At 36.9% G+C, this 22,197-nt stretch overlaps 1 protein-coding gene across 1 annotated transcript in view; it reads right to left on the bottom strand.

Moving 5' to 3' along the window:
* The window catches only part of LOC128222599 (uncharacterized protein MAL8P1.12-like), a 30,312-nt gene extending 8,734 nt beyond the window's left edge, over window positions 1-21,578 (bottom strand). Inside the window, exons 1-8 of the mRNA XM_052931695.1 lie at window positions 21,482-21,578; window positions 15,563-15,700; window positions 14,956-15,041; window positions 11,270-11,423; window positions 5,932-7,524; window positions 5,382-5,439; window positions 1,361-1,696; window positions 89-265 (exon numbers count right to left, since the gene is read on the bottom strand). Coding sequence (XP_052787655.1) covers window positions 89-265; window positions 1,361-1,696; window positions 5,382-5,439; window positions 5,932-7,524; window positions 11,270-11,422 — 2,317 coding nt within the window. The 5' untranslated portion in view covers window position 11,423; window positions 14,956-15,041; window positions 15,563-15,700; window positions 21,482-21,578. The remainder of the gene's footprint in view (window positions 1-88; window positions 266-1,360; window positions 1,697-5,381; window positions 5,440-5,931; window positions 7,525-11,269; window positions 11,424-14,955; window positions 15,042-15,562; window positions 15,701-21,481) is intronic.
* Between the last annotated feature and the right edge of the window lie 619 nt (window positions 21,579-22,197).

Here is a 22,197-nt window from a genome sequence, read left to right as displayed (position 1 = left end):
GATTTGAAACAAGAAAGCAACACGCACTTTAGTTATCGAAAACCGACAACATCGACCTCTTGATTAAAAAATTTAAAGCATAACTTACATAAACGTCTTTGTAAATGGCACCAATCTTTTTTCAAGATGAAGCAAAAGATCACAATTCCAATCACAATTCCAATCATAATTCCAAGCAGCAGCCCTCCCAGCCAAGCCCCAATGCTGCTATTCTTTTCGTCTTCTAGATCATGCCCGCCTTCTTCTTGTTTAAAATCTTCCTTCTCTGAAACAAATACATTACACTTAAAATGCCAACTTACATATACCTAGTAATAACTTTCTAAAGTTAAACTTGATTGTGACAAAACGTGATGGAGTCACGCTCAAGTATGTTTCATGGATAGGAGGCAGACTGGTGTCCATTTTGAGAGGCTCTGAGAGTGATCGAAACCACAACCAATTTATAGAAGGGCACTAACCCACAACCTCTTGGTAGAAAGGCAGGCGTCAATATCACAAGACCACGGTTATCCTACTGGGGATCAAACTATAAACCTCTTGGTTGAGAGGCGGACGTCTATATCACAAGACCACTCTCACCCTACTGGAGGATCAAACTAACAACCTCTTGGTTAAGAGACGGATGCCTATATCACTTTACAATCCAGTGTGTGGAAGTATACCAACCCCAATTGAATTATGACCCCCCCTCCCAATCCTGGCATGAGCACTGCCGCTCATTATGTTCCATAATTTTATGAAGTTACATTTCATCAAATAGTTGTTACGGACTGACCAACCCTAATAGAATTATGACTCCCAGGTCATTATCCCATAGAAAGTGACACCTGGATCATTACATATCGACTCCCGCGTCATAATATTACAACTCCTCTAGACAGAGTAATTTTATCCCGGGTTGTCGTTTTTCTAAAGGTATCAAAATTCTTCCTTAGAGATCATTTAACTTAGTGGAAAGGGGTCATAAAAAAGTTGATTAAGGGCCATAATTTGTAACATGATAATATAGTGTTAGGTAACCTTATTGTGTGATGGCCATAACAAACTGTGTGATTTAGTATTAAGTTGATTGAATAAAGGGTATATAAGTGAATATTTTACTTTGCCCTAAAACCTAAGTTCCTAAGTCAATCAGGGGCCATAATTTGCCCTAAAACTTTAACCCTAAAATACTTTATCCCTGCGAAGTTGAAGCCAATCAATCCAGTATGTACAATGGTACAGTTAAGAATATCCATGAAACACAATACATGTACATTCAATGAAAAAAACATTCTATTTTTTAGATTACAAAGTGGCATAGCTCTAAACTATCCTAGCGATAGGCCTATAAATTACATACTAGACTGTAACAAACCTCTTAGGATAAAATTGAAGTTGACGGAGTTATTGAGGTGTGGGTAGGCTTTCCCATCAACTGTGGCTTTTTCAAATCCCTTGGTAGAGGATATGTTCACATCCAGCTGGGTTCCATTGCAACTGTATATTATGAAGAGACAACTTCCCCATTGTGTGAGGACTATACGGTAGAACTCATTGAATTTGGGATGTCTGATTTCTGCTTCGTGTCTAAAAGCGCAGCTGGCAACAGATACGTTGTTCACTGCCACATCGCTGATATCATTGTTGTCTTTGGGAAAGACTTCTACCACCACAGAGCCATTTTGAAAATCAATGAAAAAGAGGTTTCCTCCTGAAGAAAAAAATAAGGAGTAAATGCGGAAATGGCAATAACCCTATACCAAATGTCAAACCAAACCATATTAGGCCTGCCAGTGTATGGCTTATCAGTAGGGAACAGAGAATGAGACAATATTTATACTTTTTACCCCTACTTCATGAAAGATTATTGGAAAATATTAGAAGATTGACTCCTATGCATTTGTAACTTATTTTTCTAAAATTTCTTTTGGATTTATCAATTATTGACCAATACAAAGTTGGTAAGATAATGAAATTTACAATCCAATGACTTAACTTTAATATAATAATGTAAAATAAATATCAACATCTTTAACATTTTACATGAGTTGCGTTTGTTTTTAAATAGTTTACCAAATTAAATTAGACAAGAGAATGAAAATAATATCAATGAATTGTAAATTTAATTACCTACCAACTTATATTGATCAATAATTGATATTATTCAGCTATTGACTACTACTAATCAATGTACTGATAAGCCATACACTGGCAGGCCTAACATGGCTTGGTTTTACATAAGGTTAAGGGTTAAGGCCGAAGTTTTGATTTTTCGCAAATGCAAATTTGCAGTAGTTTGTGTGTTTTAAAGCTGCCTATTTTTGCGTAAATATCTGTAAACCAATGATATAAGATTGCTGACAAAAAATTCATAGAGTTTCATATTTCCGTTCGAAAATTAATGTTTATGGCTTAAACCGTTACTAATGGTTTAAGAACAAGAGCTGTCACAGAGACAGCGCGCTTGACTATTCCGCCGCTTTTCAGAGTAAGGATTGAAAAGTTTGGGCGGAACATGTATGGATCACTGTTAGATTAGATTTCAATGCAATACACTATGTGCTGAGATATTAACATAAATGTGATAACATGGAAAATTTTAACCAGAATTTTTAAGTCTAATAATAAAGGGCCATTATTTGCAAAATACAGTTATCTAACTTGATTATTCAATTACGTTGGGTGGTTGAATACCATTTTATAAAGTCTCAATGCAATACATCTGGTAGTTGCTGAGATATTATCCTATGTGTGCTAATATGCAAGACTTTCACCAGAATTTCTAAATTGCATAATAAAGGCGCACAAATTATAAAATATGACAAGTAGAGTTATCTTACTTGATTAAAGAAGAAGGTAAACTGGTTGGGAGCCTGTGTGTAAAGTTTCAATGCAATACATGATGTATTTGATGAGGTATTGACTTAAAAGTGGTTACATGCAAAACCTTAACCAAAATTTCTATGTCAAAAAAGGGCCATTATTTGAATTTAATGCAATCAAGAGTTATCTAACTTGGTTAATTAAGTAGTTTGGATGGTTGAGTGTCATTGTATCAAGACTCAATGCAATACCTCAAGCAGTTGGTGAGATATTAACCTATGTGTGCTTGCACGCAAAACCTTAACCAGAATTTCTAAGTCCAATAATAAAGGCCTATTTTTTGCATTAAATGCAAACTAGAGTTATCTCACTTGGTTAATTAAGTAGGTTGGATGGTTGAGTACCACTGTATAAAGTCTCAATGCAATACCTCTAATTGTTGCTGAGATATTAACCTATGTGTGCTTGCATGCAAAACCCTAACCAAGGTGTGACGCCGATGCCGACGCCGGCTCCGAAGCTTGGGTGAGTAGAATAGCTCTCCATATTCTTCGAATAGTTGAGCTAAAAATGCATAAAACACCATTTTTTTAACTTAAATATAAAAATCTGCGATCTAATTTTTGTCAGCAGTCTTATAGAACTGGTGTCCATGGATTTTCGCAAAAAAAACAAGACAATAATAACTAGAACTCTGCGAGTCGGATGTGTCGTCTGACGAATTATTTACTGTCGACATTATAGCTGTTTGATTGGCATTTTATTTATTTATAGACAATGATGTTGCCATTTAACTTTCCAGTGTAGGTGGCATTCAAACTGAAGTATCTTTCTATAAAGTTTCAAGTTGATAACTCTTATAGTTTTCGAAAATGCCCCGGACAAAATTTAAGCTTGAAAATTAACAAGGGGCAATAACTCTAAACATATAGATGCAAGAGTTACGGTTTTATTGCACTGCACTTTCCCTCAATCAGATATACCTACGGAATAAGTTTCAGGTTGATACCTCCTATAGTTTACGAGATATGCCACGGACAAAACCTAAGCATGAAAATTAACAAAGGGCAATAACTCTAAAAATATGGCAGCAAGAGTTACGGTTCTTGTGCACTGCACTTGCCCTCAATGAGATCTATCTAGCTATGAAGTTTCAAGTTGATACCTCTTATATTCTTCAAGATATGCCCCGGACAAAACTTTAAGCATGAAAATTAACAAAGGGCAATAACTTTAAAACTAAGAAAGCAAGAGTTACTGTTATTGTGCACTGCACTTGCCCACCATGAGATCTATCTACATATGAAGTTTCAAGTTTATAACTCTTATATTCTCCAAGATATGCCCCGGACAAAACTTTAAGCATGAAAAATAACAAAGAGCAATAACTCTATGGAGGCAAGAGTAACAGTTCTTGTGCACTGCACTCGCCCTCAATTAGATCTATCTACAAATGAAATTTCAAGTTGATACCACTAATAGTTTAGGAGATATACCCCGGACAAGCGAAAATGGGACGCGGACGCCGCCGCCGACGACGCCGCCACCGACAAAAGTAACCCCTATATGTCGTCTTTTCAGGCGACACAAAAACAGTTGTCAAAACTTTAAATCTGTGAGAGTGCAGCTTTAAGAGGACAATATAAATACTGCTGACCCATATTCACTCGCATCGGAAACAGTGTTTTACACTGGCAAAATATGCTGACAAAAAGTCTGACTGAGTTTCTTGACGATTGGATCAACACTGATGAAAAGAAACTAAAACACAATATTCTGTCTTAAGATTTGACCTAATGCCCAAGTGTTTTACCAAGATGACCCATATTAACACTCATCTTAAATATCATGTTGATAACTATTCTGTCCAAGTTTCATGATGATTGGATAAAAACTCAGGTTCCCGGTATTAATGACACAGATAAAAAATTAACACCATTTTATGCTGACCTCCCAGAGAACCCTCAACCAAGTTTCCACCATTTAAAAACTGGAACTTTTTGATAAATAGTATGGCTAACAAAACCACATTTGTAGATTGTTTCATTTCACCAGGTAATGGTAAAAAACCCTAACATCATATACCCTTACAAATTTTCAGGTAAGGCCTAAAAATAAATATGTCCGTTTTGGGTAACCAGACCCTACCTATAAAAATGCGCCGACCCTAACTATTTTTTTCTGTTTCTGAGCAAAAAAAATATTTGTTAGCGAATAGAGAGTTACGAAGGGCGGATAAATGCAGATTTTAATCAGAATTATTGTTTATTAAATAAAACAAAGTCAGGCAATGACAGAAATGTAGGAAAGACTGCCATGTGCAAGAAAACACTCTTAACATACGACAGATTTTGAAAAAAAAATGAAAAAAAATCCCTACCTACCTAGAAATTTTGGGAAGGTTACCCTAAACAAACAATTATTTTTTTTTGGCCTAATGAAACTTATAATGAAACAGTATTTTCTAAACTTCTGCCCAGGTACAGTGCAGAATATCCATGACAGCACAATAACTCCTTTTGCTTTAACAGATGACAAAGGGGCAAAACTATATATATATTACAATTTCATACCATCAGGTTCCTTTTTTGCAGATGGACCTGAAACATCCCGGATCAATAGTATCAATATCTGGAAATAAAGAAAATACATATTTGAATTTAGATGATTAAGAGAATAGCCAAACATTCATCGCACTTATTTATTTCTTCGGCAAGTTTGATTTCTATGTTCATTAAACAAGAGCTGTCACAGAGACAGCGTACTCAACTATTTCACTACTTTTTTAACGTTAACCAGAAGTTCTAAGACAAATAAAGAGCCATATTTGATGTTGCATGCAAGATAATTGGATGGTTTGATTTTGATAGTTGGCCAAATAATGAAACCATGGAGTCGGTCAACAAAACAGTACTCTTTTTTGCAAGATTTGTGAATTTCACTAAAACTGTATGATAAACATGGATTAAAATTTTGTATTTTAACAGGAATGTGAAGTTTAAATTTATACATAAATACATGAATTTAAAGATCTATTTTAATTCAAAAATAATCTTCTATATAAAAAAAGGCAAAAAAACTCAACAAATCATAACAAATCAAACGATAATCAAAAAAACTCACAAAAGATTTCATGAACAGGCCAGCATTTTGATGTTCCACTTTTTCTTTTCCATAATTTCCATTCTCGTTGTGTACATTTGTGTCGGTGTCCTTTTCTATCTTGTTGCATACGTTTGTGTCAGCTGCCTTTACTTTCTCTTTGCGTATGTTTGTGTTGGTTGCCTTTTCTTTCTTGTTGCATACGTTTGTGTCGGCTGCCTTTCCTTTCTTGGTGCGTACATTTGTGTCGGCTGCCTTTCCTTTCTTGGTGCATACATTTGTGGTGGCTGCCTTTCCTTTCTCCTTGCGTATATTTGTGTCAGGTGCCTTTCCTTTATCATTGCATACATTTGAGTCGCCTGCCTTTTTTTTCTCGTTGCGCACATTTGTGTTGGCTGCCTTTTCTTTCTCCTTGTGTACATTTGTGTCGGCTGCCTTTTTTTTCTTATTGCATACATTTGAGTCGGCTGCCTTTTCTTTCACGTTGCGTACATTTGAGTCGGCTGCCATTTCTTTCCCCTTGCGTACATTTGTGTCGGCTGCCTTTCCTTTCTCGGTGAATTTATTTGTGGTGGCTGCCTTATCTTTCTCGGTGCATACATTTGTGTCGGCTGCCTTTCCTTTCTCGTTGCTAACATGTACATTTGTGTCGGCTGCCTTTCCTGTCTCGTTGGGTACAATTGTGTCGGCTGTCTTTCCTTTCTCATTGCATACATTTGTGTCGGCTGCCTTTCCTTTCTCGTTGCTAACATGTACATTTGTGTCGGCTGTCTTTCCTTTCTCATTGCAAACATTTGTGTCAGCTGCCTTTCCTTTCTCGTTGGGTACATGTTCATTTGTGTCTGCTGCCTTTCCTTCCTCGTTGCATACATTTGTGTCGACTGCCTTTCCTTTCTCGTTGGGTACATGTTCATTTGTGTCGGCTGCCTTTCCTTCCTCGTTGCATACATTTGTGTCAGCTGCCTTTCCTTTCTCGTTGGGTACATGTTCATTTGTGTCGGCTGCCTTTCCTTCCTCGTTGCGTACGTTTGAGTCGGCTGCCTTTCCTTCCTCCTTGCGTACATTTGTGTCAGCTGCCTTTCCTTCCTCCTTGCGTACATTTGAGTCGGCTACCTTTTTTTTCTCCTTGCATACATTTGTGTCGGCTGCCTTTCCTTCCACTTTTCGTACATTTGAGTTGCCAGCCTTTTCCTTCTCGTTGCGTACATTTGTGTCGTCCGCTTTTTCTTTCATTTCATTCTGCTTTTCCATCTCATCGCCTTCACTGCCTTCATAAGGAATTTCCTTCTGATTGGCCACAAGTTTTCTATCAGCATTGTCCTTGCTCTCATTTTTCATAAGTTTTTGTCCCTGTACATCCTGCATGCACTTTATATCTGTTTGGCCATTAATTATAGGTGATGATGTTGTTTCATCAAGAGGCAATTCTTTTGAGTTTGGTTCAATGATATTTGGTTGGTTCTTTTTTAAATCTATACATATATCTTCCTCCAATTGTTTTTCATCTTCATGCAGTGGAAAAAACACCTTTTCGATATGAGAAGACCTAGGCCTAATACCTTTTTCTGGACCTTTTTGTTCTCTCTTCTCTTCAGAAAATAAACATGCTTTGCTCTGAAAAAAGCAACAAATACTGTTTATGTAAGTCACAGAATGCATTTCAACAAAACATGAAATAAAGAGAGAGCTTTTCAAATATACTGAAGGAACTAAGTTTAGGAAGTTTTTATCAGTACTGTTATGGTTATTAATATAACAATACACCTGCATACAATGTATTTATAATAGTCAGCACCACCCAAAGAGTAGGTATTGAGTTAAATGTGTACGCTTCGGTCAATTTGTTAGGATGAAACGTCTACTTATTTTCAAACAATGGGTAGCACATGCAGCACAAAACAGGTATCCGGTACTGTATAAATGGTCAAAACCAAACTTTTCCAGTATCATTTATACAAAAACCACATAAACCAAAGTAAAACATTAATATAATGCAATGGAACGTTGACCAGGAATGACGTTAGAACACTGTCACATAGCCTTCTGATTACTGCCAGTATGAGTGCTAGAGATGTTGACAGACACTTTGTGTATCAGCATGGTCTGGCGTAAGTGGAATAACATTCTCTTTAAAGATAAATATTGATTCCACCTTTCGATTGCCGATGGACGGGTAGGTGTATGGAAGAACTGGTGAAAGACTCTCCCCTATAAACATCATTCATCATGATTGTTATGGAGGCAGTAATGTTATGGTCTGGGCAGTTATTTGTCATCATAAAATGACTGAACTCTGTATCATTGCTGTGAATCTCAATACAGTGCGTGTATTGTAATGAAATTGTCGAGCCCTGGGAGATACCATTTACTGTGTAAAGGTCACCTAATTCTGGTACAGCAAGATAATGCTGGGCCACATACTGCTAGATACATACAGGATGTCCTTCAAAGGAAGGTTGCCATTCTCAAATGGCCTGCCAGATCTCCAGAGCTTAAGCCCAATGGATACATGTATGATGATGTCAGGTTGAAGGTCAGAAAACATTATTACGTCAACAACTTGACTCAAACAATGTGTTTCTCTAAAAATTGTATACAATTCCACTATAAACAGTAAGAAAACTGATTGCAAGCAAGTGAAGAAGGTGCATGCCTGTATGTACTGTTAATGATGGTCGTACCTGATATTCAATACGACACTGTGATTGTTTATCAGGACCCCTTATTGGATATGAAAGCATATGTTACGTCCCTTAACTGCTGTTTTTGTTTTAGATTGCTTAAATTGTGATAAGTGATAATAAATGGAATCAGTGGATGGGACCAGAGTTTATTTATATTTTACTTAAATATTAATGACAGGGTGGTTTATACAAACTTGTTTAACTTTTTTCCTTCAGTATATTTCAAAACATTATGTCTAGACATGTCCTTTCGGAAATGGTCTAAGGCTGCACAGATTTACTGTTTTGACAATTTTTATTTTTTTTGTCTTGGAACGAGCCAATTTTTAACTATAACAGGTTTTAACTATATGAGCAATCAGTAATTATACCCGGCCAATTTTTTTGCATGAGTGTCTTTAACACTCATGAATTTAATGGACATTTAAAGCCATTTTATTGAAACTAAATACTTTGCCTATGTACACTTTGTGTGATGTGAAAATAAGCTATGCATATATTGTGATTGTTTGAAGGCTCATTGACATTTATTGAGTACAGATTGACTGGAACTTAATTGACAGCGTTTGAAAGTTTCGAAGTTCAATATTATTGAAAATGTAGCAGCCTAAAGTAATCATAAGAAAATCATTGTTCTATTCTCAGTAATACCGACCTTCACCCCACCACTTCAAAAGCAGCCCTAAGCTAGCTCTTCACAGAAGCTACATAAACACCCAACTTTCACTAACATCCATCAATTCTAACTTAAGTTATTGGACAGAAACCATTTTCCTAACTTAAGTTATTGGACAGAAACCATTCTCCTTATTTTAGTCACAGTGAACTTTCAACTAGATCCCTCACAAAAGCAATCCCAAGCTAGCTCTACACATAAGCTACCTACACACCAAACTTATGCCACTGTCCATCAGTTATTGGGCTGAAACCATTTTTCTATTTTTAGTAGCAGTGACCTTGACCCCAGCATCCTCAAAAGCAATCCCAAGCTAGCTCTTAAAATAGGCTACCTACACAACAAGTTCCATTACTCTCTATCAATGATAATTTAAGTTATTTAAACCATTGTTTGAAGCCCGCCCACCCAACAATATCCCAATTGTAACAAGAGATGTTTGTCAAACATTATGCCCCCCTGAGAGCCATGTTGTCAGGATTGTATGGACAATTGAATGAAATATGCATGGACCGAAGTGACAGCTGATTTGTCACTGACATTGGATGCCGTTGAGGCAGTTTTAAGATTATGACCATTCAAAGTGTGAGGATATAGAGTGCGTTATGACCATGACCTTTGACTCTATGACCTCAAAATCCATAGGAGTCATCAGCTGGTCAGAAAAAATCTAAATGTCAAGATTGAGGGCCATGGATGCAGGCATTGACAAGTTATCACACTGACAAGCTTTTTTCATTCAAGGTCACTGTGACCTTGACCTTTGAGCCCTAAAATAATAAGGGGTCATCTACAGATCAGACACAACATCATGTCAAGTTTGAGAGCCATGGGTGCAGGCATTGTCGAGTTATCACTCGAAACATTTTCGCATCCAAGGTCACTGTAAACTTGACCTTTGACTTGATGACTCCTAAAATCAATAAGGGTCATCTTCTGGTCAGGCCCAACTTCGATGTCATAGTTTGATGATCAAAGGTTCAGGCATTGTTGAGATATCACTGGGAAAAGATTTGTTAACTTTTTTGCGTATGTTACTGTGACCTTGACCTTGGCCCGATAACCCCCAAAGTCAAGAGGGGTCATCTACTGGTCAGGACCAACCTTCATGTCAAGTTTGATGACCATAGGTCCAGGAATTGTCAAGTTTGCTTTCAAGTTCACTGTGACCTTGACTTTTGACCCCTAAAATCAATAGGGGTCATCTACTGGTCAGGCTCAACTTCCAAGTCAAGTTTGAGGGCCATGGGTGCAGGCATTGTTGTGTTATCACTCGAACAACCTTTTATCATTCAAGGTCACTGTGACCTTGACCTTTGGCCCAATGACCCCTTAAATTAATAGGGGCCATCTACTGGTCAGGCCAAACCTCCATGTCATGTTTGAGGACCATGGGTGCAGGCATTGTTGAGTTCTCACACGGACAACCTTTTACCATTCAAGGTCACTGTGACCTTGACCTTTGGCCCGATGACCCCCAAAAACTTAAGGGGTCATCTACTTGTCAGGCCCAAATTCTGTATCAAGTTTGATGACCATAGGTCTAGGCATTGTTGAGTTATCACCCGGACAAGCTTTAAAATTATTTTACCATTAAAGGTCACTGTGACCTTGACCTTTGACCCGATCAGCCCTAAAATCAATAGGGGTCATCTACTGGTCAGGCCCAACCTTCATGTCAAGCTTGATGACCATACGTCCAGAAATTGTTCAGTTATCGCTCGGACAAGCTTTGGTCTACAGACGGACGGACCGACCTACTGACCGACCGACCGACATGCGCAAAGCAATATACCCCTCTTCTTCGAAGGGGGGCATAATAATCTGTTTTTCGTTGAAAACCATGAGCAAATAGTGCACATGATTTCAGTGTCCATAATGTTATTTTGTGCAGATTTCTACAATTTTATGAAACCCATAATCTCATAATTCATAATCAAGAGAAGTACTTAGTCCATTAGGAAAAGTCTCAGAGTTTAGCAGAGCTCTGCAGACAAACCTGTTCTGTTATATGGCCACTATCCACTGGTAAATCAGCCTTTATACCCCGTTTTTTATCATTCAAAGACACGCAATTCTCCACGGTCTTGTCTTCATGTACTAAAGGTTCCATCCCAGGTTCCTCGTCACAGCATATGGGTTGGACAGACATTCTGGAAGAAGTGCAAAAAGGTAAGCTATTATGCTATTATGCTATTTCAACTTACCTTAAGTCGCAAACTGGGCAAAAAAATTTATGTCTCAATATTATTTATTTATTTTTAAAATTTCTTATTTCTTAATTGTATGATGACATATTTGGCTATTTTCACTTCAAATATAATATTGAAAATATATTTTATGAAGACGACTTGGGATTTTCACATGGGGGTTTATATCAAAACAAATTTACTTGACAAACAAAGAAATTAATCCAAAACAATTTTTTTCATACCAGTGAATGTTTTAGTCATCTATATACTGAAGGAAAAACAAGTGAATATTTTTTTAAAAACACTTCACCGGACATGAAATTGAATTTTCTCTACATGTGACACTAGTTAGCAAAATGTATCTGCCATTTACCGATATTCAGTGTATCACTGCTTTTGATGAGTACACATAATACCAAACTTGTCAAACTTGGTGGTCAATTTTGGAAATGGTGCTACATCAAGTCAGGTATATTGCAACATGGCTTTCAATGATCATTATGATTGTGACCAACACTGGAAAAGAGCTACAGCTTTGCCAAGGCCTTTAAGCTGCTCTCTCACAGATTTACCATTTTTACTATTTATTTATTTTTTGTCTTGGAATTAGAGCCAATTTTTGCGTGAATATCTGCAAACCAATGATATATGATTGCTGAAAAAAAAATCAGATCATGGATTTTCATATTTCTGTTCAAAAATTAATGTTATGTGGCTTAAACCGTTACAAACGGTTTAAGAAAAATGCATAAAACAAAGTTTTGAACTTTAAATATAAAAATCTGGGATCTCATCTTTTGTCAGCAGTCTTATATAACAGGTTTCCATTGATTTTCACAAAAATTGGCTCATTCCAAGACAAAAAATTGTCAAAACGTTCAATCTGTGAAAGTGCAGCTTTACATGTATCGTATGATGAAATAGCGAAAAATAGAAAGTTGTCGAAAACTGACATAAACATGGTATCAATGTAAACAATGTATTGAAACTAACTAACTAACTGAAGTACCACATAGCTTACAATTAATCCATTTTTTCGCAGTTTGTTTCATATTTTTCAATAAAAAAAGATTTCTAGGTATGTATACCTAGTAGATTTCATTCTTATGCTTGATTGGCTAGTCAATGTTATCACGTGATACTTTTTTGATGCCTTAATGTACTATACAAGGCGGTGATGAATCTTGATGAATTCATAACTTGCTAATGCCTGGATAAACGCATGATCAGTTTTATTCATGATAGAATGCAGACAAGCATTCTGACCATGTTTCATTAAGTTACTAGTGACCTAGTTTTTGACCCGAGATTACCCATATTCATATATATATATTCAAGACAAAAGATTGCTTTTTTAAAAAAAGCCCTTGTTTTTCTTATTGTGTGGTCGTATCTGAGAAAAAAATAAATGATGGACATGAAATTTGTCATTTTGGACTGGAGATGAACCAACAGTGAAGTTTGGTTTATTAATCTTGGAAAATGTAAACGAAGTTTGAATTGTATAAAGTTTGTGGGCGCAAGCATTATTCAAGTATTGATTAGAAAACATTTTTCAGCTCAAGGTCATTGTGACCTTGACCTTTGACCTACTGATCACAAAATCATTAGGGATCATCTACATGACCAACTAGCATACTGAGTATGAAGTTCCTGGGTGCAAGCGTTCTTTAGTTATCGAGTGGAAACTGTTTCTTCACCTCAAGGTCACGGTGACCTTGGCCTTTGACCTAATGATCTCAAAATCAATAGGAGTCATCTACTAGTCATGACCAACTAGCATACCAAGTATTTTGTTCCTGGGTACAAGCGTTCTTTCGTTTTTGAGCAGAAACCATTTTTAAGCTTAAGGTCACTGCCAACATACCTTTTTTTACCAGAAGGTAACCTTGACTTTTGACCTAGAGATCTCAAAAACAATTGGGATCATTTACGAGTCATGACCACCTCGCATACCAAGTATAAAGTTCCTGGGTGCAAGTGTTCTTTAGTTATTGAGCGGAAACGAAGTGTGACGTACAGACTGACTGACTGACTGACTGACTGACAGGGCAAAAACAATATGTCTCCCTATGAATGGGGGAGACATAATAACATTCCGAAAAATAGTCTGACCAAGTTTGATAACCATTGGATAAATACTATTGATTTTATTACTGGACTACGCCGCTTTGACTTAGCATACAATAACGATGTAATAATACCAAGTTTGGTCTCTTTATGTCAAACCTAACTAAAATTATTTGATACATAAGGTGCCTTAATTTGATGCTGCCCTCCCACCAGCCTGCCCAAACAATGACGCAAGTCATTCAAATAACTTGATTTTCCATTAAGAGAATGTGGTTGAGAACATACAAATATGCCTCTCAAAGGATATTAAAAAAAAATCAATAAAAAAAATATATAAAAAAATCAAGGGCCATAATATGTATTTAGGCTTAAAACAGAGTTATATTTCTTGTTGTAAGATGGTCTTAAATAATTTTGAATTTTTTTATTAAAATCCCAACTTGCCCTTAACTTTTACTTGCCTATAACTTCAACCTAAGTAATTCAGGGGCCATAACTTGTATTAAGGATATGGAGTTATGTAACCTCATTGGGTGATGTTCCTGAAGAATTGTGTGAAGTATTAAGTCAATTGAATGAAGGGTATAGAAGTTATAAAACAATATCCAAACCTGCCCTAAAACTTAAACCTAAGTTTCATAGTCAATCAGGGGCCATAATTTTTATAAAAGATAATATGGAGTTATCTAACCTCATTAGGTGATGGCTATGAACATCTTAGTGAAGTATTAAGTCAATTGAATGAATGTTATTGGAGTTTTAAGTGAAAATCCCAACTTGCCCTAAAACTTTAACCTGCCCTAAAACTAAAGTCAATCAGGGGCCATAACTTGTATTTAGGATAATATGGAGTTATGTAACCTCATTGTGTGATGGTCCTGAACAACTGTGTGAAGTATTAAGTCAATTGAACAAAGGATATAGAAGTTATTAATAAATATTCCAACTTGCCCTAAAACTTTAACCTAAGTTCCATAGTCAATCAGGTGCCATAATCTGTGTAAAGAATAATATGGAGTTATCTAACCTCATCATGTGATGGCCCTGAACAACTGTGTGAAGTATTAAGTCAATTGAATGTAGGGTATTGGACTTATAAGTGAAAATCCCAACTCGCCCTAAAACTTTAACCGGACACCGAAGCTGGGGCGAGTAGTATAGCCCACCTATTCTTTGAATAGTCGAGCTAAAAATGAAAACTTTAATGCAGAATTGTTAATGCCCGCCCGCCCAAACGCCCGGTTTTCGCCATTCTATAACCCCTAATTTTTCCATAAAAAATCCGGCTTAAAATATGTGTTCTAGCAAGTTCTCCTTAGATCTACACCATACGCAGTCACAAACGCTTGATCATATGTATAGCAAGACAGTGTATTGTTGGTAAACTGAGGGCATTCAAGTGTTAATTGCACTTTCTTACTTTCTGTGCTTTGTGGTATTTGATCCTTTTCCAGGGCTGTCTGCTCAATGTTGGTCACAATCCTCTAGGCCTTTCAACTGTCCCTCCTGAAGTGTGTATACAAATCATGGTAAAGCCTCTTAGAAAGTGAGTCCGTGGTTAAGTGGTAACACGATTGACTGTCAAAAAAGGGTCATAGGTTTGATTTCCTGTAGCACAACTAAAATTACTAGTCGTCTTCTGGAAAGGCCTTCAAATGGGGTCCAATGTGACAGTGATATACACACTGGTGCACTTGAAAGACTTTCTAACCATCGTTACATTCTGTCTGTGCACTACCACCACCATCTTAACAGTCAACTAGCGCCTACTTTCTCAATAAACTTACTATTCAGGTTGATAACTACATTTTGTTTTTTAATCTAAGTAATCTTGCGAATAAATAAACATCAAAATACCAGATGTACATGTATGCCATGTCAAAAGGCATTTGTACACAATTGGTATTTAAAATTGTATAAGGTGTATAAGGTGTGTTTTAAACACAGGTTAAAATAAGGCTTCAAAATATGTGAGGTTGAACAAGACTGCAAATAATGCAGCTAGGGTTCATGACAATGGTATTTACCTTGAAGGCAGTTGAAAGCACTGAAACACTCGCTAAGCCGCCCTTGTGTCCTCGTTCTGCTAGACTTTGCTTAGAAACAATCCAAACTCAGACCTGTTCACTATCAAGCTACACAATAGGGAGTTGATGTTTCAGATTCTGAAAATATAAAACTATAACATTAAATTGAGTGCTAGGTAAAAAGTTGATCGGTCTGTATATCACTGTATTTTCATGAAAATCCAGTTTTAATGACATCAGCGGTCCATATTACGTGTTTGGCTAGTCCTGACATCGCCAAAATATATTATGGACAGCTGACGTCATAACATAGGTGAGTGATGCTTGTGATTTTCAGGAAGGCGAAAAAAATCTTTAAGTAAAAGTTATAAGCTGTGTTAAATAAAACGTGTACATCAAAAGTGCTTTAAAAATAGTGAATGGTTATTTAAAGTATACGGTTTAATATAGAAATGTAACACAACACTTTGGGCTATATGGCAGCCCCCGAAGGTGCATTAACCTCAGCTAACCCCTTGCATGTTAAAGTCAAATATTGTTCATAACTATACAGTATCAGTAGCCACCGTGGCCGTGTGGTCTTGACTGCTGCCGAATAGTATTGTACTGAGAAGGTGGACCTGGTTCAAGCCCGGCATTCACCAGAATATTTTAAAACTGTAAAGCATCTGGTACTTTGCATTACTGAAATCCAATTAATTCTCAACAATTTAACACAGTTAATGTTGTTGAACTTTGTTATATTGAGGATAACCCGTGAAAGTGCAAGCACTTATTTCCAACGGGGAACTTAATTGCTTTTGCTGAAGAGACAGCACGTGGAAGAGACAGTGGTGGGATATAAGGAAGTCCAGGTATAATACCCTAGCTTTTTTTTCGAAGAGACCCCTTGGTTCTTTTACGTGCTCACTGTAAAGTACAGATACACGAGGTACAACTTTCCTTGGTTAAAACAGTACTGAGTACACCACTTTTCCAAGCACTACCAACTTTTAACGTCTTTCGGTATACCGCGGCCAGGGATCAACCCCACGACCTCCCACTCTGTAAGCGGACACTGGACGCCTTAACCACTAGGCCACAGAGTTGGAGTATGACGTTACGATGATAAACAAACAATCACATGCTATGGTGTTATATTTTAATAGTGTGGGTATCAGTTCTCCAGCCAGGATTTGCACTTGCCCTTCTCGCTAACTTCGCGGTAATAACACCCAATTAAGTTCATTTGTCATCAGTGCACCTCATTTAAACCGCTATTGTCAAAGTATAAATCCTAATTGGCACTAATTGACATTTACAAACATCGGCAAGTGTAAATATTAATCCCTTACAATTTTATTACATCGATGACGTAGCGCATGTACACAAAGTCAATGGTGCAAACACGTGCCTCGATTGAATAAAACAAGCGTTCTCATTGGCCGAAGTCAATGGAGCATATTTACTAGGTTTAACACGATTGGCTGTTTGTCAATCGAGCTGACAGGCGGGAGGCGGAGTCGCTCTGTTTTGACAAGCTTTAGTTCTGAGCGATATCGATTTTTTTATCTTTGAAAAAGTCGGCGAATTTGACTTCGCTTTGATCTTAGAAAATAGCGAAGTTGCCGCGGGCAGGGCGACTTAATCGCCTGGTAGGATGAGCCCTGCTTCTACAAGGGAGGATGGGGGCCTCCCCCTAAACATTTTTGATTTTCATTCCAACGTATGCATTTACATTTATTTTAAGACTTTTTTTTTAAGTACGACTTCATATCAAAATTAAAATGTTTATACTGGGTAGCATAAGTGTACTTGTCTGGAGCCTCCTTTTGTGCAATGTCACATTTTTTTCCTTAAAAGCATCTTTAAAGAAGAGAAAACAATGAGTTAATCACTTGAAACAGTCATAATGGCATAAATGCACCAAAACAAATATGCAGGGGGCGAATCTCAGTTTGTTAAGAATGAGGGTGGGAAAGTTACATTCAGCCTAGTAGCTCTTACTTAATTGGCGTTAGGTTTTAAAAATAATGTTTAATATGCTGATATTTTAGAACCAAATGACATTACAAACCACTGTAAACATCAATGGCTGCTATGTCGACACGCAGGCGCTTGTCATCAACTAACTTGGTGGAATGCACAGCATCAATGACACTCTTGTTGTCGACATGAGCAATTATTGGTATAGTGTTTCTTTGAAGCTTCATAATGTCCTCTAGCATCTGTCTATAGTAATAGCCACATTCAAGACCTTCTTGTAGACTGACTGTGCCTCAGCAGCAATTGTTGACCGAACAACCCTTTTAATCTTGTTTGTACGCCAATCATGTGGGCAACATTTTCCCTGGTTGTCAGCTAACCACACAACAAAGGCTGCAGTACTTCCAGTCCCGTTGTTGATGTTACACAGAGAAGCATCTGTGAATACCACGATTCTCCAGTCACCGACATTTCTGCTAAGTGTTGGGAATGAAATAATCGATCTTACATCTTTCAATCTGTTGACTGTTTTTACAGCCCTTGACAAATCACCTACAGTTGCTTGTTTCAACTTGGTACTCAAATCTATGAGTTCAAATGCCATGTCCGGTCTAGTTCCCTGTACAGCCCAGTTGATCTGACCAATAATTTGTCTGTAACTAGTTTGTTCTTCAGCTGTAAGAAAATCTTCTTTCTGCTGCACCCGCTTTGTATCTAAAGTTTGACTCTTTATATTTCCTACATACCTTGATTGGTCAAGAAAAATTTCTAAGAACTGTTGCATGACTTTGAATCCAATATAATTAAAACTTCCTTCCTCTACTTTTCCCGCTGCAAATCTTTTTCGCAGACTTGTCATAATTCTTTCAAGACATTCATCTCCAGCATGCAAAAAATCGTCAACGTGGCAACATATGATTCCGCTCAACTTTCCATTTGTATGCAAAAAGAACATTGCAGGATCCATTTTAGAAATTTGGCATCCGAGTTTCAGTACTTCTTCCTTTACACTCAGATAAAACATTAAAAGCATTAAAGCATTTAAATATTTTAAGTATCACAAAGAAAATTTCATCATAAACATTTTTTTAATAAGGCCTAAAAAAACTGACTATAAAAATGGTAGGGTCGGCGCCTATTCCGTAGGTAGGGTCGGGTAACCCGAACCAAATGTATTTTTTTTAGGCCTTAGTGATGTATTTGCTTGGCTTAGCTAAGGTCCAAAGGTAAATTAATAGACGAACGAAATATAGATATACTTTTATGGAACATGTTTTCTTTGTAGTTTTACAAGGAAAAACAAACAATTGTGAGAATGATTGACTGATTTTTATAAACAAAATAACTTCAAATGTTATCATTGAATTTCAGTAGCAATGCATACAACCCAAAGTTTTACTTTGAGGTCAATAAATTGAGACGATCCAGCAATCACCGGTGCTACCAACATTAAAACCATCCCCGGAAAACAAGCAAGTCGGTGATTCTCTGCAGATTCAAGCAAGGAAAGCGGGTAACATACTATGCAGAATTCAGGATAAAATTATAAAATCCTCGGAGTTACTGAATAAGGTGCTAGTTCCATGGAGAGTGTACTGTACTGGTTGACGTCACATTTCCGAACAGGGCACAAATCCCGAACACCAGCTAAAACATGCGTTTGTATATCGTGATCGATTAATCGATGATCTATATCAATACAAAGGCTTGCCTTGGTCACTCTTGCGAAGTTTCATCTTGTCTTGTTGAGTATTTTTCCAAAAATTGCCATTCAATGTTAATACGCTTAAAGATCAAAATGTAGCACTTGGGGGAATGACGTCAGAGGGCGCACGCACATCTTTAGGTTTTGCAGTTATGTTGACCTACATTCAAGATACTTATAAATAGAAATCACGCTTTACATGTGAATTTCATGTTTTAAAAACATCGGAAACAATAAATAACTTTGCAGCTAAGTGTTTATTTAATATAGCATACTTATTAAGTATAATTGTTTGACCATGTATTTTTGCTTTTCAAGTGTTCGGTTTTTGTGCCCTCCAAAGCATAAATTTAAGGGTGATTTACTGTCTATAAAATGAACGATTTTCGACATAAAATTGATGAGATCATGAATCTGTAGAATCTTTGACAGATGTTGTCACATTAACCAAAGATGTTTCATAAGCAATATTAACTTATTACAACAAACACTCTTCAAAATAATTGTGAAAAACCTCAAAAAGTGTTCGGATTTGTGACCTTAGCCAGTAGCTCATTTGGATAGAGCCCCATGGTTTAGGAACGGCATAACGGCATTCATGGGATTGAGCCTTATATACATAGCACACTTTTCCCCTAGCTGCAATAATGAGCGATCAGGGATACTTTTTTATTATTTTGACATTTCTTATGTCACTTATGTATCCCTGTAACGCTCCAGTACAACTCTCTGCCATTTAACACTGGGCGAAAGAATATATAGTAATGTTATGCATCAATGTTGAATAATAACAACAAAGTTGTTCAATATATACCTGACAATAATCTAAACTGGATTTAATTTGTCATAAGAGTTGTTATTTTCACATAAATATATTCTTGGTCATGAATACCGTTAAACATGTACACAACCAGTCAGATTTGTTCCAGATTTACAGATATCGGGATACTTCATAAACAATCGACACATGTTAGTGTTTTATGATATCTGAACATGTATTTTAGCATAATGACATAAATAAAGATGTGTTTAATAGTAGGCAATAATATCATCGTAGAAATTTTAATTTAAAACGCAAACAATTTCAAAATTGTGGCCGTGAGGATTCTCTGCGCAAAGACCGTTCGCTACTTTTTGCTGGAATGGTGGATGTCACGAGTCTGCCATAGTAAAACAAAATTGTCAAAAGACTCGTGTACCGCCATTTAGGTGGACTAGTTGGAGGCCATTTAGGTGGACTAACTTTTCCCCCACCTTAATTAAATAACAGGGTGCATGGTTGATTAAAATTCATTTTTTTTCATATCTCAGTAAAAAGTTATCATAAGGCAATCTCTGGACACCATCGACATCATGATACCTGTTGAATTTCTTCAACATGTCACAGTGGGTCAAAATAAAAATAAACACAAGCCCGCAAACCCTGAACAGGTAAAATGTATGGGCTTGTTAAAATTCTGAATTTTATATAGCAGGGCTTTTTTAAAAAAATGATGGAAAGAATATAAGAATAAGAATTCGGGCTTATTCATCTAGAAGTCCAATTTCGATGACTGATGTTAAATCTAGTCCACCTAAATGGCCGTCAACGAGTCTTTTGACGATTTTGTTTTACTATGGCAGACTCGTGACGTCCACCATCCCAACATAAAGCAGCGAACGGTCCTTGCGCAGAGAATCTTCGCGGCCACAATTTTGAAATTATCTCCGTTATAAATTCAAATTTTATATATTATTGCCTACTTTTAAACACATTTATTTATGTCACTATGCCAAAAAACATGTTCAGGTATACATGTGTCGATTTTTTTTATCAAGTGTCCCGATATCTGTAAATCTGTACATGTTATTTTCACATAAATATATTCTTAGTCATGAATACCGTTATACATATATTTATGTGAAAATAACGACTAATGACAAATTAAATCCAGTTTAGATCACTGTCGGGTATGTATTGAACAACTTTGTCATTATTATTCAACATCGATGCATAATATAACTATTTATTCTTTCGCTCAGTGTTAAATGGTAGAGAGTTGTACAGGGATACATAAGAAATGTCAAAATAATAAAAAAAGTATCCCTGATTGCTCATTATTGTAGATGATGTTAAATCGAAAGACTTCCGTGTTGGACAAATGCCTAAAATATACCATTTAGTTCCTCGTATCCGGTATTCTCTGGTTAGCAAACCTGTATGGAATGGTGCTGGAAATATTCAGTAGGTAGATTGGATGTATATTTACCTTAATCTTGGCAAAAAACGGTTGTCAAGTGTCATCGAATGCCTACCCGATTTTTTTTAGATTTTTTTAGATTAACGTAAACCGTTCTTTAGGGTCGTGCTAAAGCCTGGCTACCGATACCCGGTTCCAGCATTCACTATCATTGATAGGGGGACCGTTGATAGGGGTTCAAGGAAAATGATTTTTTAATCAAAATGGTTTAAACTTGTCATACTGAAAAGAGGACATGTAAAAAACACGGTTTAAAATCGCAGTTGTGGAGTTTTAATAATGAATTATTTTTCTCATCTTTAAACTGGATGCTTCAAATGATATTATAATGACCGTAATGCACCAGTCAATTGTAACCACGGCCCCTCGCGGTCCGGGGGTATACCGGGGATATCCGGGGAAATGGGCTGTGGTTTTACCTTCCAGGTAGCCCCGCAGTGCCTGGTGTATGCGGTGGTCTTGTATTCGCACCAAATATAACGGGGAATGGGCCTTACCTAGGGTCCCTGGGGCGCGGGGGCATTTGGCGGGGTTTTTACCAGCAATCTACACTGAGAAACAGTCTCGATCCGTGGCCTAGTGGTTCAGGCGTCCCATACGGAGCGGGAGGTCGTGTGTTTGATCCCGGACCGCGTCATTAAAAGTTGGTACAAGTAGCTCCCTTGTGAATTATATTGACGTTATCTTGCGATTTGTTTTAATTTTGAAATTTATCTCCTTCTTAT

This window comes from Mya arenaria, chromosome 16, assembly GCF_026914265.1.
Source record: "Mya arenaria isolate MELC-2E11 chromosome 16, ASM2691426v1".
In the NCBI taxonomy this organism is placed as follows: Eukaryota; Metazoa; Mollusca; class Bivalvia; order Myida; family Myidae; genus Mya; species Mya arenaria.
Note: the sequence above shows the minus strand (reverse complement) of the source record. Positions and strands in the feature narration are given on the sequence as shown.